At 53.2% G+C, this 17,086-nt stretch overlaps 2 protein-coding genes across 4 annotated transcripts; one reads left to right on the plus strand and one right to left on the minus strand.

The window, feature by feature from the left end:
- Window positions 1-3: 3 nt before the first annotated feature.
- Window positions 4-1,624, minus strand: MRPL55 (mitochondrial ribosomal protein L55). 2 transcript variants are annotated; one of them, XM_058830301.1, is made up of 4 exons: window positions 1,577-1,624; window positions 885-980; window positions 612-795; window positions 4-198 (listed from the first exon to the last, which is right to left on the minus strand). In XM_058830301.1, exons 2-4 carry the CDS (start codon window positions 902-904, stop codon window positions 55-57), a joined length of 348 nt encoding a protein of 115 aa, XP_058686284.1. In that variant the 5' UTR covers window positions 905-980; window positions 1,577-1,624; the 3' UTR covers window positions 4-54. The 2 variants fall into 2 exon arrangements, with proteins under 2 accessions (XP_058686284.1, XP_058686283.1); XM_058830300.1 differs by lacking the exon at window positions 1,577-1,624 and having other exon boundaries at window positions 885-1,001.
- On the plus strand, window positions 1,610-11,548 carry GUK1 (guanylate kinase 1). 2 transcript variants are annotated; one of them, XR_009276727.1, is made up of 8 exons: window positions 1,610-1,728; window positions 6,948-7,061; window positions 7,773-7,814; window positions 8,551-8,647; window positions 9,524-9,662; window positions 10,163-10,288; window positions 10,493-10,577; window positions 10,880-10,966. XR_009276727.1 is itself a non-coding variant. In XM_058830298.1 (8 exons), exons 1-8 carry the CDS (start codon window positions 1,686-1,688, stop codon window positions 11,418-11,420), a joined length of 642 nt encoding a protein of 213 aa, XP_058686281.1. In that variant the 5' UTR covers window positions 1,610-1,685; the 3' UTR covers window positions 11,421-11,548. The 2 variants fall into 2 exon arrangements, 1 of the variants encoding a protein (XP_058686281.1); XM_058830298.1 differs by lacking the exon at window positions 10,163-10,288 and adding an exon at window positions 11,385-11,548 and having other exon boundaries at window positions 10,880-10,965.
- Window positions 11,549-17,086: the final 5,538 nt, after the last annotated feature.

A 17,086-nucleotide genomic window follows, 5' to 3' on the forward strand; every position in this document is an offset into this window, starting at 1 on the left:
GGCTGTACTTATATGTATTTATTTATGGATTTATACATTTCTGGTTTTAGCACTTCACTTCTTCCAGAACTTCTTGTAGGTGTCCAGGTCGATGCCCTCGAAGGTTTCCTCCTCCTTGGCCTTAAGCTTGCTGGGGAAGTGCCGGCGCAGACGAGCCTTGCGCTCGGCTTCGGGCAGCGTGCTGCTGTCCAGGGGCATCTGGGGACACGGGGGACACGGGCATGAGACCGCGGGGACACGGTGTGACACCCCAGGGACACGGTGTGAGGATCCCCAGGGACACGGTGTGAGGTTCCCCACACCCCAGGGACACGGTGTGAGGATCCCCAGGGACACGGTGTGAGGATCCCCAGGGACACGATGTGACACCCCAGGGACACGGTGTGAGGATCCCCAGGGAGACGGGCATGACACCCCAGGGACACGGTGTGAGGATCCCCAGGGACACGGTGTGAGGATCCCCAGGGACATGGTGTGACACCCCAGGGACACGGTGTGAGGATCCCCAGGGACAGCCATGAGCTCCCAGGACACGGCGCGAAGCCCTGGGACAAGGCACCAGACCCCTGGGACACCGCCCGAGGCTGCCAGGCCTCGCTCTGTGCCCGTACCATGAGGATCCTCTTGGGCTCGCGGTAGCGGAGGCGGACGGTGGAGCCGTCGGTGCTGACCAGCAGCACGGGGTAGAGGCGGCCGTAGAGCTGCCGGTGCAGGTGGGAGATGGCGGCGCGGTTGGAGTTGTTGCGGACACAGGCAGCGAGCGGCGGCCGGGACGCGGCCGTGAGGCGCAGGGCACTGACGGGAGAGGAGCGGGCTCAGCGTGAGGGTGACACCAACTCCAGCAGGCCGCTCCCAGCGCTGCCTCACAGGCACTCGGTGCTCACCTCAGCGCCCGGCTCGCCATCTCAGCCCAGCTCCAGCAAACGGAGCAATGACACAGCCTAGGGATACTATGAGGGTAAAGAAAGGTCCTGGTGTGGCTGTGGGGCGACATGGCCGTGTCTCCATCACTGTGAAGCTTCCAAATCCCCGCTGCAGCACGGAGCAGCCCGTGACAGCTCCTGCCACGGTCGGGTTCCATATTGGCTCCCCCCCCGCCCCCTCAATGGTTCAGCCCTATGTCTCCCCCGCCCTCGCCATGGTTCGGCCCCACTATGGTTCCCCCCCATTCCCGCAATGGTTCAGCTCAAACACGTCTCCCCCTGCCCAGCCGTGGGTCAGTTCCATGATAGCTCCCCCCTCTCCCCGTCATGGTTCAGCCCACCACCGGTCCAATGATGCTTCCCCCCACACCCTCCTTGGTTCAGCCCTCCCACCTCTCTCCACCCATGGTTCAGCCCCACTATGGCTCCCGCCATCCCATCGTGGTTCGGCCCAACACCGCCCTCCCTCCGCCCCGCCATGTTTTAGCCCATGCTGCCCCCTCCGTTCTCCCCCAACTCCCCCTCCACAATCACGGCCCTGCCGGTGCTTCCCCCCCCCCCTCCACGATCATGGTTCATCCGAGGCGCCGCAGCCGCGCTCACCCCCCCCCGCCCGGCCCTCTGCGTGGTCCGTCCCGCCGCTCCGCACTCACGTGACCGCGCACACCCCAGGGCCCCGCCCCCACAGTGACGTCAGGGCGCGCGGCGGTGGCGGCGGGCGCGCGCGGGGGCTGCCGGGACCGCCCCCCCCCCCGTCCCCTCATGATCCTCGGGCGGATGCGCGGGGCGGGGATCGCCCGGGCGGGTGAGCGGGGATGGGGCGCGGGGCTCACACCCTCACGGGGACCGCATGCTGAGCGGCACAGCCGGCCGCGGGGTGCCGAAACCTTCTCAAGGGTCGTGGACAGAGGGGGTCTAACCAGCCCAAGGAGCTCGGTCACTCACGGGGGTCCTCGGCTGAGGGGCCTCGGGGCGTTCAGCCCCTCACGGGGGGCCTGGAATGAGGAGTCCTGGCCGGCTCCGGGGTTCTCAGCCCCTTACAAGGGCCCTTGGCTGAGGGGACCCAACCTGCCCTGGGGTGCCGGGCTCCTCGTGGGGCTCCTCTGCTGAGGGGTCCCGGGGTGCTCAGCCCCTCTGGGGGCCCTGGATTGAGGAGTCCTGGCTGGCTTTGCGGTGCTCAGCCCCTCACAAAGGCCTTGGGCTGGGGGGCTCCAGCAGGCCCCACGATGCTCAGCGGGTCACAGGGTCCTGCACTGGGGGCCCTCAGCCCCTCATAGGAGCCCTGAGCTAAGGGGTCCCAGCTGGCCCCAGCTGTTGAGTGCCTCATGGGGATCCTCAGTCCCTCGGCTGGGGTGTCCCGGGACACTGAGGTGCCGACCTGGAGGTACTGATCCCCCACGGGACCCCCTGGATGAGGGGGCTGACACCTGGCCCCTGGGAGGCTGAGCTCCCACTGATCCGCTGCATCCTGCATGTCCTGTGTTATCCATGTGGGATGGCTGAGGGGGTTGGGACAGGTCACAGCCCCACAGGGCTGTCCCCAGGCTGGCTGTGTCCCCTTCCCAGCATCCGCACTGGGTCCCCATCGCTGAGCTGCTCCAGGGTGGCTCCAAGGTGTCCCTGCTTGGATAAGCCAGACAGGGATGTGGAATCAGGTGGGGTTTGTGGGCACCGTGGGGTACGGTGAGGTAAGAGAGGTTTAGGGATAAGCATCCTTCAGGTATCTGAAAACAAACACATGTGGGCAAGTGGATGGCAAAACCACACCTGTGTGAGCTTCACCTCTGTAGAGGTTTTCCCAGGTGGGTAAACTGGTTTTATCCTACTGGTGGGTTGAACTGGTCTGGTTTACAGGAGGACATGGTCTGGGATATAACTGGTTTGGACCTCTCTGATTTCTGCAGTCACCTTGAGCAAGTGGTTTGTGTTCCATCTGCAGCATCACTGCTCCCTGCAAGCCAGGAGTGCAGCCAGTGGAGAGGCTAATTAGTGCTTTTTAGGTAATTATTTCCAGGAAAAAGGTGGCTGAGTTCCAGCCCTGTACTGCTGTGGGATGCTCTCCACCTCAGAATCCCAGGATGGGGAAAGTTGGAAGGTTGGAACCTCCCTGCTCCTGTGCTGCAGATAATTCCCTGTCTGTCACAGCAGGAGCTCTCTCCCTTTTTGGAACCTGTCCCAAATCTTAGAAAGGTGGGGGTGGCACCTTTATAACAAACCTGCTAAAAATAGGGGTGGGATTATAATCCTAATTTAGGAGACCTTTCTCAAGGCTCCAGGGAAACTGTGCTTTAATCTTCTTTTCTTCTTCATAAGGGGGCTTTGCCTTCCCTGTAAAGCCTCTCTGCTAATCAGTTTTAATTTGTTTAACTCTTGTGATGTCTGTCCTTTGCTTCCCTGGTTATGTTGCCACCTACGAGGTAAAATCCAGGGTGAATTAACAGCACGAGCAGACCAGGAACCATTCCTTGCCTTGGGGACATCCTCCTGTGGCCACCTCATCTTTTTGCAGCCCAGAGGGGTTTATGTGGCTGTCCTCAGTCCCAGGTGTGGGAGATAATTAATATTTATAATTTGTTGGGCTATTTTCTTGCTGATCAACCATCTGCAGTGGTTTTGGTGGATTAAGCTGGATCCCAACCCATTTTTAGGAAAACCTCTGTTCTGGATATTTGCAGATTGGCTGCTCTGAAAATGCCAAAATCTGACAAAAGGGGGGAAAAAAATCTGAGCTTCTGCCTAAAATAAACACATCCTTGTGACACTCCTGCTGCAGGCAGCTTGGAAATGTGATTCACCGATGCATTCCTGGAACCAAACAGGAGAGAGAGAAAAGCCCCACATCCACCAGATCTGGGCTTTTGGGGTTTGTTTGTTGCTTTACCTGTGGGGGGGTGGGGGGAGGAGCTGTTTGGCAGGGTTGGGGGCGCAGGGAACGAGGGCAGGGACATCCTGGGATTGCCCAGGGATGCTCCATCCCTGGAAGTGCCCAAGGCCAGGTTGGACAGGGCTTGGAGCAGCCTGGGATAGTGGGAGGTGTCCCTGCCCACAGCAGGGGTGGAATGAGATGAGCTTTAAGATCACTTCCAACCAAACTTTTCTGGAATTCTATGAAATTCCCAGTTTGCCATCTTTCTTCGTGTGAGAGCCCAGCTCCATTATCTGGGAGTGGAAATGGCTTTTGTTCCCTCTCTTTTCCTCTGCAGATCTCCAGCAAGAGAAGGGATTCACGAGGGAGGCAGGAGGAAACACCTGCAAGTCTTTAGGTTTATTTTTAGCTGTTTTGAAAGAAGTGAGACGTGATCACAACCCAGGTGTCTTTTCTCTTAGTTATGAGTATTTTGGGGAAAGAAAAGGGAGTGAAGTAAAGGAGAGGGTCCCACTGTGGAAGTGGTTTGGGTCTGTGAGCAGGAGAAGGAGTTTTCCTGTTGCCTTTGTGGTCCTGGGCCTGAGGTGAAGCTGTGCATTTGATCCAGAGGAAGAGGCATGTTCCTGCAGAAGGAAAGTGCCTGGAAGTGTTCCAGGTTGGATGGAGCTTGGAGCAGCCTGGTCTAGTGGAAATTGTCCATGGCAGGGGTTTGGAGTCAGGAGGTCCCTTCCAACAGAAACCATTCCAGGCTTCCACACAGACAAAATCCCTGAGCCTTTGGTGACTGCAGGGACAGCCTTGCTGTTCTCCATGATTCCAGACCAGCAAGGGCTGGCACCCCTCAGCATTTTGGGGCTGTTGGATACAGCTTTGCCAGCCAGGAGAGCAGAGAGTGGAGGAGGAACCTCGAGGGGAGATTAAAGCTCAGCAGGATTGTTCTCATTGGCCATCTTCAAACTGTGGCTCATTAATTAAGGCTTTAGGAGCTCACAAATAGCCCAGCTCTGTCACCAGGAGCCTGTGCTGCTGCCAGGGGCTGCACTGCTTTCCTTGGCTGGAAGGGAGCACAAGGAAAAGGTAAGGATGTATTGGGGCCTGCTTCTCTTCCCAGTTTGTTTGGGCTTGAATGAAATGATTGGAAGTGATTTGGGCGGCTTTAAATTCCTAGTGGTGTTTGCTGAGGGGAAGATGAAATTTTGAGGGAGAAGAGGGGAAAGCTTTTTCCTTCTGTTTGGGATCTGGGACTGGGATTTGTGCACAAATCCAGCACAGTTCTGGCTCAGCTGGATCCTGGAAGGGAGTCTGGAACATCTGGAAATCCAGGCTGTATCCCAATGTCACTTGTGGGGTTTTGGGGTGCTTGAGGAAGCTGGTGTGTGATGAAGGAGCATTGTTTGGGGGCAGACGTGTTGTGAAGCACATTGGGATGTCTGAAAGGGGTGAATTTGTGTGGAGAGTTTCCCAAGGAATGCTTAGGGATTACCTGATAGAATTCTGTGGGAGAGAACTGTGAGGGACAGGGGAGAGGGAAATTTTGGATAATTCCTCAGGGAGTGTTCTGCTCCATTGCTGCAAGCACTGAGTAGCATTTCTCTGGTGTATTGAACATTTAGGCAAAACCTGTGTGTTTTGGAAATTATGGGAGTTTAAGGACCAGGGGAATGGTAGGAATGCCCCCAAAGGACTTCCTAGAGTTCTGGTTTTGGGATGATGGAGCCTAATCTGGCAATGTGCTGATGAGATTGATCCTCACAAGATTTCATCTGTTGGATCCCTGAGGCCTCAGCAAAGGAAAAAGAAGGAATAATGGAATTTCCTTATGGATGATTCTTGCCCGTGGGTGTTTTCACCGCCCACGTTGCCGCTGTTGGCACCGCCTTAGCCTTTGTGTATTAATATCCCGTCCCTTGGCGCAGCCTGGGATGAACTGCGGTCAGACAAGTATCCTCAGGGAGCAGAGGGAAAAGTTGTGTAATTCTCCCGGCTGTCGTGCTGCCCGGGGGAGGAGGGATTTAGGGCTAAGGAGGCGTCCCGCTCACGCAGGCGGGGTCAGGGAGAGGGAGCCCGGCGGGATTAGCCCGCGGCCGCTCTGGTGAGACAGCATTTGGCTTAAGGCTGTTTGAAAAGTGATGTGTAAGGTCAGGGTGACATTGCTATGAGCTAATTTAAAATGGAAAGGCATTATCTGCCTCTTGGCTGGTGGCTCCCCACGCCACACCCAGCCCGGGAGGCTGAAAAAATGCTTTTCCAGAGATTTTACTGCTTGCTGAAAGTAACTGTTTTTAAATAGGAAGAACTTGTTTGATTTGTCACTCTCACCATCACTTCTGGTTTGGAAGCTGCTGATAGATGAGGTTCCCCAGTGGTACCCCCTGCACCTTTACGCAGCGTTTCTTCTTTTTCCCATGTGGATAATTAACCTTTCTTCCTCTCCAGAGACACAGCAACATGAAAACACTTTTCTGTCTTTCTGGCTGAAGAAACAACTGCTGCAAGCTCTGTGCGGCCTCAGGCTGCCTTTTTTTCACCTGTACCAGGAGCTGATCTTTGGGATCTCTTTCCTGTCTTGCTGTGAAGCACCTGCAGATGGAGTTGGTGCTTCAGGAAACAGGAATAAACCCCTGAGCATGTTCATGGCAGTGATTGCACCTGTATTCAGACCCTTTGCAAGGGTTTGGGGGTTGGTGGTGCAAAGTCTTATCTGCAAACTCTCCTTGAAGCTCCTTTCTCCCTGTCAGAGGGAAGGGGCTGGGGCTGCTGTACCTCTGTCCCATGATTCCAAATGCCACCAGGCACAAATAGCATTTTGTTCCTTTTAGACAGAGTTTTCCTTAGGATTTGGGTCCCAGTGAAGCCCAGCTGTGATGGAAAACAGCTGGCTTGAATCACCCCAGTTTAGTGGCAGTTAAATCCCAGTTTCCTCCTCTTTTGGGTTACATCCTATGAGCTTAACCTCAGTCTCTTAAGAAGTGTTTCTGCACTCCCAGTACTTTCTATCAGCTCTAGGCTTGTGATTTTGCATCTTTTCAGGTTTTCCTGCAGAAATTTTCCAAGGGTGAAGGAATGGTGCTGTTTTGAGGGACTGAGCACCCCTGGGAATCCACAGCTGTGTTTCCATGGGTGTTTCTAACCAGACACATTTTTCTGTGTCTCCCCAGTCATGCAGGGACCAAGGCCAGTGGTTCTGAGTGGCCCATCGGGTGCAGGGAAAAGCACTTTGTTAAAGAAACTGCTCAAAGATTATGAGAACATCTTCGGCTTCAGCGTCTCCCGTGAGTATCCAGGGATGGGCTGTGGAGGAGCTCAGGAGTGCCAGCTCAGAGCCTCTCTTTATACCCCAGATAATGCTTTTTCATGGTTTTTCTGTGTCCCAGTCTGCCTGTGGGCTCTTGGGGATGTTTAAATAATTCATAGCACCTTTTACTCTTGGTATTGAGTGGCAAGTCTAGGATTGGTCTGGAGTAGCAGCTTTCCACAGGTCTGGTGATGCCCCACATCTCTAAACACAACTCAGAGAGGAAACAAGAACCTTCTGGGTGATTCTTGACTCTAAAAGTGACAGAATCCCCCCCACATTTCTGCTTCAAAAGCCATTTGATTTTTCCATGGAGCTTTGAAAGGTGTTTACCAAAATGTGTTTTAATATCCCAACATTTTGCCTACTGCAAGTAAAATCTGTGATTTGAGATCTGGATTCTCTCCACCATGAAAGAGCAAATACTGGATGTATAAAAATATAATGCTGTGGGAGGAGAAAAATACTTTATCTTTTTTTTTGTGTGTGTGTGATTCTACACTCCTGATTCAACTGAATCTCTCATCTCACTCCAAACTAAACCTTATTTTTCCCAAACTGCCTCTTGGTAGAGATTTTTTCCTGGAGATCCACGTGCCACTCAGACCTTGGCATTTCTTTGATCCTGAAACACCCGTGGGTGATGTACAGAATTTACAATGTGTTTTTTTCTTTTTTTTCCCTGCAGATACCACAAGGCAGCCAAGACCTGGAGAAGTGAATGGCAAAGGTGAGCCTGTTGCAGTTGGGTCTGTCTCATTGGGCTCTCCAAATAATTCAGGTTTTCAAAGCTGGGCTCTCATTTTAGGTACTGTGCTCTGAACTTGTGTGTTGGGTGATTTGATTTTCCAGAGTTCCAGGTAGTTTTGGGGAGATATCTCCAATGGACACTGCTTTGGGAAGTGCAGCTGCTGCTGAGGTGGTTTTGGCTGTATTAATAGCTTGTGTCCAGCTGTTTTCTCATGCATGTGCATATTTAAGAACAATCAATGACGTTTGCTCTTAATTTCCAATGGCAGTTTTCTCTCTGAAGTGAAAGGAAGGAATTTCAACAGAAGATAGAGAAATATTCCTTTTTAATTAGTTTGGTTTTGATGTTCCCTTTTATCTCCCTTCTCTCATCCCATTCTGATCTTTAATGAGAAATCCTTTCAAATGAAAAGCCTTACCATTCCTGCTGTAATGTGTCCCACACCTGTAGGCAAGGGGGGAGAAGTTCCCACTGCACCAGGAATGGGGAAAGGATATAAAAAATTGGGTAGAGCAGCATTTTTGGCCACACAGAAAACTCCAGAATATTTTGAGCAGGTGTTTGGACCACTGGTGTGGAAGTAGGAAGCGAATCTCTGCAATCTGCCAGCATTGCCTAAAGCAGATTCTAAGTGTCTTCTCTCCCCAAAACCCATGGGGTGTCATTTTGATCAAAAGTTAATTTCTGCCCATTTTTCCCATTTTCCCTTCTCCAGATTATCACTTTGTGACCAGAGAGGAAATGCAGAAGGAAATTGATGCTGGTGAATTTATCGAGCACGCGGAATTCTCTGGGAATATGTACGGGACAAGGTGGGTCAGGTGTCCCTGCCTGTGCCAGAGTGGCTGGAATTAGATGGTGCTGAAGATCCTTGCCAATCCAAACTGTTCTGGGGTTCTAGAAAATAAATACAGAACCTCTCCAAGCCCCTGAGGATGTTCCTGCTCAGATGTGGGACAAAATGGGGAGTCCCTCATGCTTAGTTGAAGTTCTCACCAATCCTTTCTGCTCCCTAACTCTCATCAGTGAATAATAATAAATGATTAAAAGGCTTGAGGCAATTCCCCACATTGGTGAAGAGAAATTGTCTTTACAGCATATAAATGGCACCACTAGAAAAATTTAAAAATTTTAAATGTAAAAATGGCACCACTAGAAAAAATTAAGTGGAGAATTAAGTGCATCTTGTGACTTGATGGAGCATCCATGTCCATCCTGCATCCAGGAGAGCATGTGGATCTCTGGAGAAGTGGAGTTCTCAGTGGTTTTGCTCTTGGGTGAAGGTTGTCTCCATGTTTGTCACAGAATCCCAGGATGGTTTGGGTTGGAAGGGATCTTTAAGATCATTGAGTTCCAATCTCCTGCCATGAGCAGGAAACTTCCATCTAGCTGGTGAAGCTCTGCCAAGGCGGGAGTTTGTGGACATCCCACCCATCCTGTGGGATAGTCACACCTGATCCATTCCCACACCTTCCAGCAGAAGAGAGCTTTGCCAGCCTCTCTAACAGGAGACAGCAGCTCCCTGCTCCACCCAGAGCAGTGACACCTGGAGAAACTCTTCACCGAGAGCAGAGCAGGCTCTGTCCTCTCCGGGCACCGGGGAGCCCTGTGAGGTTCTCCCACTGCTGGATGGGGACACCCCAACCCCCCGGGCGCTCTGACCCCTTCCCTGTGTGCTGTGTCCCCAGTAAAGGAGCTGTGCAGGCCGTGCAGGCCCAGAACCAGATCTGTGTCCTCGACATCGACATCCAGGGCGTGAAGAACATCAAGAAGACGGAGCTGAACCCCATCTACATCTCGGTGCAGCCGCCGTCCATTGAGATCCTGGTGAGCGCCCGCCTTGCTTTGCCGTTAGCAGTTAGAGGTAATCAGCGTCCGGCTCTGCAGCCGCAGGGCTCCCCTTCCTCAGACACCTCTCTCTTCCTCAGGGCCCTGCACTAGGTGGGGAGGACATTCCCAAGAATATCTCTGCCCAACCCAGCTCCCCAGGCTTGCAGGGATTGATCTTCCTGTGTTTTGTTGAGTCCTTCCTCAAATGTTTTCCATGCCTTGGTTATAGACTCCATTGCAGCATGGCCAGTCTTTAAACGCGTTAATTGTGCTTCATGCTGGGGAGAGAAGGATTTTGTGCTGAGATTTGTCTCCACAGTTAAAATTAAACCCAGGGAGGCTGGTTCTGTGCGGCACCATAAATTCTATGCCCCTCTGGTCTTACCCCTGTGTAAGTGATTGAGGTGGGACTTGTGCAGAAGTGGAATGACTGTCATGGTTCAGAGAGGGATGAGGACACATGAGCACAACTCCTGATTCTCCCCTCTTGCTCTCAGTACATCAGGCAGGCTCTGTTTCTCGTTGAGTTTGTGGAGGAGGAAGCCAGCAGCACCAGATGCCAGAGCACAGCAGAGAGATCTCATTTCCAGCAGTACCTGGAAAAATAAATAAATGAGAGGGAGGTAAAAGAAACCTGGGACCCTGAACTCTGGGTAGGAGATCTTAAGCCACTGGTTTGCACTGGGCTGTAAGTGAGGCCCCTCACCCTTTGCAGGGTGTTCTCACGTGCCCGTGGTCACAGACAGCACCGGCCTGAGGGTGGGGGTGGTTTCTGCCTGCAGCTTTCAGGACACTCATTTCTTTAATGTCCTTGTCCTTGGGTTTAGGAGAAACGACTACGGGACCGAAAGACTGAGACAGAGGAGAGTTTACAGAAGCGTTTGACTGCAGCCCGTGTGGACCTGGAGCTCAGTGAGTCCTTGGAGTGGTGTGTGCAGGGAGAGGGGATGCCTGGGTGATCTGGGAGCTGGTTTTTCTGGGAACATCTGCTTTGTGCTCTCCAGCAGTGCTGGCAGGGCTTGCCATGGGCTGAGTTGGATCTCTGCTGCATTTCCCACTGCAGTTCCTTGGGGGTGCTTGGCAGAGCAGTTCATTAGCAGCAGCTGAAATAATATTAATGCTAAAAAAGAATATTAAAATGCCACAGGACTCTGTGCATGAGAACTCAGGGAAGAAAAATTCTCCTCTAACTCTGTCCTCGTCTCCTTCCCCAGGTAAAGAGCCTGGGCTGTTTGACCTGGTCATCATTAATGATGATTTAGAAAAGGCCTATTCTGAATTGAAGGAGGTGCTGCTGGAGGTGAGTCCTTGGGGATTTTTTTCCTCCTTGTTCCTGGGTCAGGCAGGTGAGGGTCTTCTCAGGCAGCCACAGAAATGTCACCTCATCCCACTCTTGGTCTGCTTGGAGCTGCTGAGATTGAGTGCACGTGATGATGGATCAGTGGCCTAAGAGTGGGAAATGAATCCAACGCAATCCCGAGTTTGGGCAAAGTAAACATTCATCCTTGAGTAGCAAAGAAGGGGATTCCTGTTTCTGGAGCTTCCACATCAAACTTTGCCTTGTCCCTAAAGGTGCACTCAGGGCTTGGTCCTGTGATGTCATGGAACTGCTCTGCATTGTTGGTCACTCCTGCTCTCCTAAGCTGTGAAACCAGGAGTTGTTTCCCTGTGAAACCAAAGAGTGGCAGATCCTCAGTCTCTTTCCTGATCTCCTTGCAGGAAATCAAGAAGACCGAAGAATCCAGGAAGTCCTGAGCTGACCCTACTTGGGCGTTTCAATTTTGCACATCATTCCCGAAGCACGTCACTGTTTTATTCCAAAAGACATTCCCTTTAGGCTGCTCCTACCCCCAACGTACCTAGGATGTTTATATTAAAAGGAAAGAAAAGGAAACCTGGGTCATGCCTGTGTTTGTGTTCACTGCGTGCTCAGCACGTGCTCCCCAGGTTTGAGCTGCCAAAGGGCTGAGCCCTTCTGGAAGGCTGTAGGGAAGCTGTTGGGCTGATGTGCTTGAAGGCAGGAATAAATCCCTTTTCCTAAGGGGAATCCACTGCATCCAATAACTGTTGCTTGTACAGGTCTCTCTTCTGAGACCTGGAGAGCTTTGCACTTCATTTCCCAAGTTTTCTTTAGCCTTGACATTGATGTTTTCATGAAACTTCCAAGGCCTTTGATCCCTCCAGCAGGAGATATCCTCAGTGTCCTTGGGTTGGTTTCTCACACTGTGAAAACTGTGGGGACAAGCTGGGAGAGCTGGGAATGTTCCCCTGGAGAAGGATCCAGGGAGAGCTCAGAGCCCCTTCCAGAGCCTAAAGGCTCTCTCTCCAGGAGAGCTGGAGAGGGACTGGGGACAAGGGATGGAGGGACAGGACACAGGGAATGGCTCCCACTGCTTGGATGGGATATTGGGAAGGAATTCCTGGCTGGGAGGGTGGGGAGGCCCTGGCACAGGGTGCCCAGAGCAGCTCTGGCTGTCCCTGGATCCCTGGAAGTGTCCAAGGCCAGGCTGGACAGGGCTTGGAGCCACCTGGGATGGTGGAAGGTGTCCCTGCCATGGCAGGGGTGGAATGAGGTGATCCTTAAGGTCTCATCCAAGCCAAACCCTTCTGAAATTCCATTCTGTGGGATGCCCAGTCTGTCTGTCAGAGCTCCCATCCTACAGCTGGTGACTCCAGCTGCTTTCCCCACACAGCCCATGAGCAGCTGGGCCCTTCAGTGCCAGGCTGGGATACTTTCTCACCCAGACCACATCTACCAGAGCAGGTTTGTATCTAAACGCTCCATTTTTGGGTTTCATCATCTTTACATCCCATCCCTCCAGTTTATCCAGCTGCTCTGCTCTTGGTCCAGGTCATCTCCAAAGCCCCATCCTCCACCTTATGGAGACAACAAGCAGAAACCCCCCTTTGGGCAACCCTTTTAGTACCTTTCATTCACAGCCATGATTTGATGATTTTTTGATCATTTACCTTTCTTGGACTGGTTTGATCATCTTTCCTAGATTTCCTAGAAAATAACACTTCCTGTTGTTGTGGGTTTCCCACTGCTTGGTTCTGGAACTAAGAACCAAGTTCAACTTCAACTGTTCTGGCTAAACAAGCAGGAAAGTCCTGTGTGGATTCATGGTTTGAACGGCTGTGTTCAGGCTCTTCCTTCGCCATCAAGTGATGGGCTGTGACTATTTTTCCCTCTGAATCGTGGGATTTTGTTACAATCGGAGGGACGCGTTTGCGATGAGAGAAGGTCTCCTCTAGATGGCAGGAACGGCAGCGGGAACGCGCCGGAGTCGCGGAGCAGCAGAGCCGAGGTGCAGGACACGGCGCCCGCCTCAGTCCGGGGCTCTGCGGCCACCGCGTGGCACCTGCGGGGCTGGCACCAGATGGAAGTGCCCAGCTGCTCCCTGCGGATCCCTCCTGCCAGCCCGGCCTCGGCTCATCCCTGCGGGACAGGTGAGTGCGCCGGGGAACGGCAGCGATGCTCCAGCCGCGTGGCAGCTCTTGGAAAACGGGAAAAACAAATCCTTTGGATCGTTTGCGTCCCCCCTTCCCTGGTGAAGGGCAGGGAGAGGGAAATTGGAAATATCCCAGCCTGGTGGGGTGCCCTGCTGTAGCTGCTGTGGGCGATGGAGCAGACGGAGAATGCCTGGAACGCTGGTGCTAACGCGAAGTGACAGGATGGCCATCGGGATGGTGATGGGAAGAGGAGGGAGCAGGAGTGGGTGGTGGAGCCAGGCTGGTCCCCAAGCAGGTGACATGGCTGTGGAGCATCTCCAGGGAGTCATTTTGGGTGCTGTCAGCAGTGCCCCTCTCCAGGTTTGCTGATTTGGAGGGGCTGTGCGTCAAATCCCAAAGCTGGTTGGGTGAAGGCACTTGTTGAAGTGAGTTTAATTCCTGTACCCTCAGAAATGGGATGTCTGTTTTGTTAATTGCGTTTTCAGCCATAAATGCCTTTCTGGACCTGTGGGTTTGGTGCTGGCCCATTGGGATATTCCATTCCCACATCCCTGGGGCAGGCAAGGACCACGCTGAGCATGGCAGGTGTCAAATGCTGGGCTCTCCACAACTGCAAACATCTGCTGCCAGTGCTCCATGTGGGGCTGGCACTGAGGGGTCAGACTGGGAATGTGAGGATACAGGAGCCTGCCAGCCCAGGGGTTGTCTGGGATTAAAGATTCTCCTCCTGGAGGACAATTTTCCCACCTAGATCTTCCAGGCAGGAAGCTGCTGTTCCCATCGCAGGATGCACCCAAGTAAAGGAGCAGGCCTGCTCTGGGGTTGCTTCCACAAATGCCAGAAGTAGGGATTTTATATAACTGTATATTCACTGTTCCGTCAGACTGAGATAAATTTGGACAGACTTCAGCTTTTTTCAGCTGAGATGCTGTGGGAAATGTGGCAGCACCTACATCCCTGCAGGAGGAGGATGCTGGGGGAGGAAGAGGAGTGCAGGGAATGGTAAAAGCTGGGATAAAACCTGCCCTGGGAGCTCTCCTGTCTGAGGCTGAGGATATTTTGGAACGGATGCCAAAGAAATAACAACCCCCTGTAGCACTTCTGCTTCAAAGCTGTTGCTTTGCAGTCATAGCATTGTTTTTTTCACTGAATCCAGGCTGACACGCTGCTTTTGGGGCAGGAGCTGATTATTGTTCCCCCATTTTTCAATTTTCCTGCCTACCCAAGCTCTTTGTCAATACAAATATTCCTTCAAGGAGTGAACGTGGGGTTTGGACTCAGAGGTCACCTCTGCTCTGACCCAGCAGCACCCAGACCCTGCTTGGGAAGGATGTTGTGCAGGGATGCAGGAGAGCAGGCAGTCCCCAAAGCCCAAATCATCCAAAAAAAGCTGGAGCCACACTCCAGGACAACTTGAAGCAGCCAGCATTAGCCCAAAGCCCATTTTCCCCCATCCTGATGAGCCCACGGTCCAGAGACTCGTCCTTGCCGTGGTTTTCCTTGGCATCTCAGTGCCGTTGGAGGCAGCTCTGATTTTCAGGCTTCCTTCCATGCCACTGCAGAAAGGCACCGCGGGGCAGAGCTGGCCTGGGAAATAATTGGGCAGCCGGCGTAGAAAATGAGCAACGGGGGGAAGAAGGAGCAGGAATAATCCTGATTTTCCTGCTCGTCCATCAGCGTCCAGCTCGCTCCGCGCATTTCCCACGGCAGCGCTGGGATTGAGCATCCCAGGTATGGAAGTGGGAGGGGATGTGCTCGTGCTGGGGCACGGGGAGGGGGTGTCATGGGTGTCCTAAATGCTGCCAGCAGTTATCCTGTGAGGAAAAGCTCCTGGGATCTTCTGGAGAGGCTGCTCAATGCGAGAGGTTACTAATTCCCACCTTTTTTGGCAAAGACAGCTTTCCTGGTCTATCCATGATGGAAACATCTAGGAAACCCTTCAGCAGCATGCATGGCTTCAAACAGGAGAGCAGGGAATTTGGGGTCTCATCCTCATCCCTGCATGGCTTCAAACAGGAGAGCAGGGAATTTGGGGTCTCATCCTCATCCCTGCATGGCTTCAAACAGGAGAGCAGGGAATTTGGGGTCTCATCCTCATCCCTGCATGGCTTCAAACAGGAGAGCAGGGAATTTGGGGTCTCATCCTCATCCCTCCACTGTGGAGCCACCTGCCCGTGTTCTCCAATCTGCCAGGGTGCAAAAACCTCTGGCAGCTCCCAGCTGTTCCAAAGGGAATAAAGGGCAGTGGAGTCCGTGGGAGCAGAGGGAGCTGGGCTTGGGATGGATTTCCCCAGCCATGTGGATCCTGGGCTTTTTTTCAGGAGGTTGCAGCTGGGCTGGGTGATGTGATCCAGGGTATCCTGATGTCCCTTGTGCTCTCCCACAGGACAAGGAGGTGACCACCACGCTCCAGCCTCACGGTGAGACTCCAGCCAGCACCACCAACGCTGACCACAGGTAGGTCCCATTGTCCCACACCAGCCAGTCACCCTCCCTGGGATAACTGATCCAGATGGGAGTCAAATGGATCCATGCCAGCATCCCTTGGCCAAAGCATTGCTCCTCCAGGGCTTTTCTCTGCCTGTGCTGCTGCTGGAAGGGAAGTTGAGTGGGAGAATGGAATTTTCTGGATGCTCCAGGGTTCTTGTAGGAGTTCTGCCGTGCCCATCAGCTGCACGAGGCTGAGAGCAGCTGGCTCAGGGGCCGGGCTGTGCCTGCCTTGCTGGGAGCTGTTATTTGGGTCAGCCACATCGACTGGATGTGCAACTGTGCCATCCCTGGAGAGCGTGGGACGCCGATCCATAACCACGGCCGGCATGGCACGCACGGCCCGGCATCCTCACCCTGCTCCCGGCTCATCCCTGCTCCCAGCCTCCAAAACTCAGGAATCCAGTAAGAGCTCGGCTTTTTCCACCAGCAGCAGCTGTGACTCCACTTGTCCTGGACACTGCTGCAGCCCTGTAAATAACCAGAAGCCATCTGCAATTCCCATTGTGCCGTGGCAACTGCTACAGCCACCGGAACAACCGGATGTTTGTGGAATCGGGGATGCATCCCCCTCCTGACGCCTGATTCCTCTCTGTCCGGCCACAAAAAGGAGGGAGAACAGGATGTTTTTCTGGATTTTATTTTCTCCATCTCTGGAGATGCAAGGAGGGGATAAAAAGAAGGGAGGCAGAAAAGACAAAATTCCAGTATCCAGGTGGAGCTGGGAAAATATAGATATATATTCCTCAGTTTCCAGAGGGTTTATTTTTTTGAAGCCATGTGGGAATAAAACCCCTGGCAGCTGGGTCCAGTGGGCACAGGGAAGGTGCCCAAGCCATCAGCCCAGCATTAATTTGAAGATATTCCCTGAAGGGTCAGGGGTTGCTGCTCCTGTTTCTATCAAGTCTTGATGGAAAACAAAGTGTCTGTGTGGTGGGCATTGAACTTTAGGGATGGCCTGGCTCCCTAATGTGGAGTCAGCATGGAGGCGATGGAAAAATCTCAAAAAGCCAAGAGGAATGCTCCAGAGTCACCACCAATGTGCTGACCTGGATATGCTGGGTATGGGATGAGAAATAGAGGAGATTCATGATTTTTCCTGGCTGGAAGTGCAGGATACGTGAGCTGCATCCCTTGCTTTGAACGTGGCTGCAATCCTGTGGTGCCTCCTGGATGTGAGGGTGTGATGAGGGAGAAAACAGCACCCCAGTTTGGGTGGAGAGGGGAAAGTGGTGCCACAGCCCAGAGCAGAGAGGGATAATCTCCCTCCCTGGCAGGGTGTCTGTGGGTGAGTGCCTGTCAGGCTGTGCCCCTGAGCAGGGAGGGAAATCTCACACGTTCCATCCATCCCAGATCCAACTGCTGGTTCCTGCTGCAGTCTGACCCACAGTCATCCCGACCTCCCACCTGGGAACCTCCCTCTGCTGCCTCCTCCAGGGGCTGCCTGCCCTCCCAGCCCCTGCCAGCATCCCCAGGAGCAG

The sequence above is a fragment of the Poecile atricapillus genome, chromosome 2 (genome assembly GCF_030490865.1).
Source record: "Poecile atricapillus isolate bPoeAtr1 chromosome 2, bPoeAtr1.hap1, whole genome shotgun sequence".
Classification (NCBI taxonomy): Eukaryota; Metazoa; Chordata; class Aves; order Passeriformes; family Paridae; genus Poecile; species Poecile atricapillus.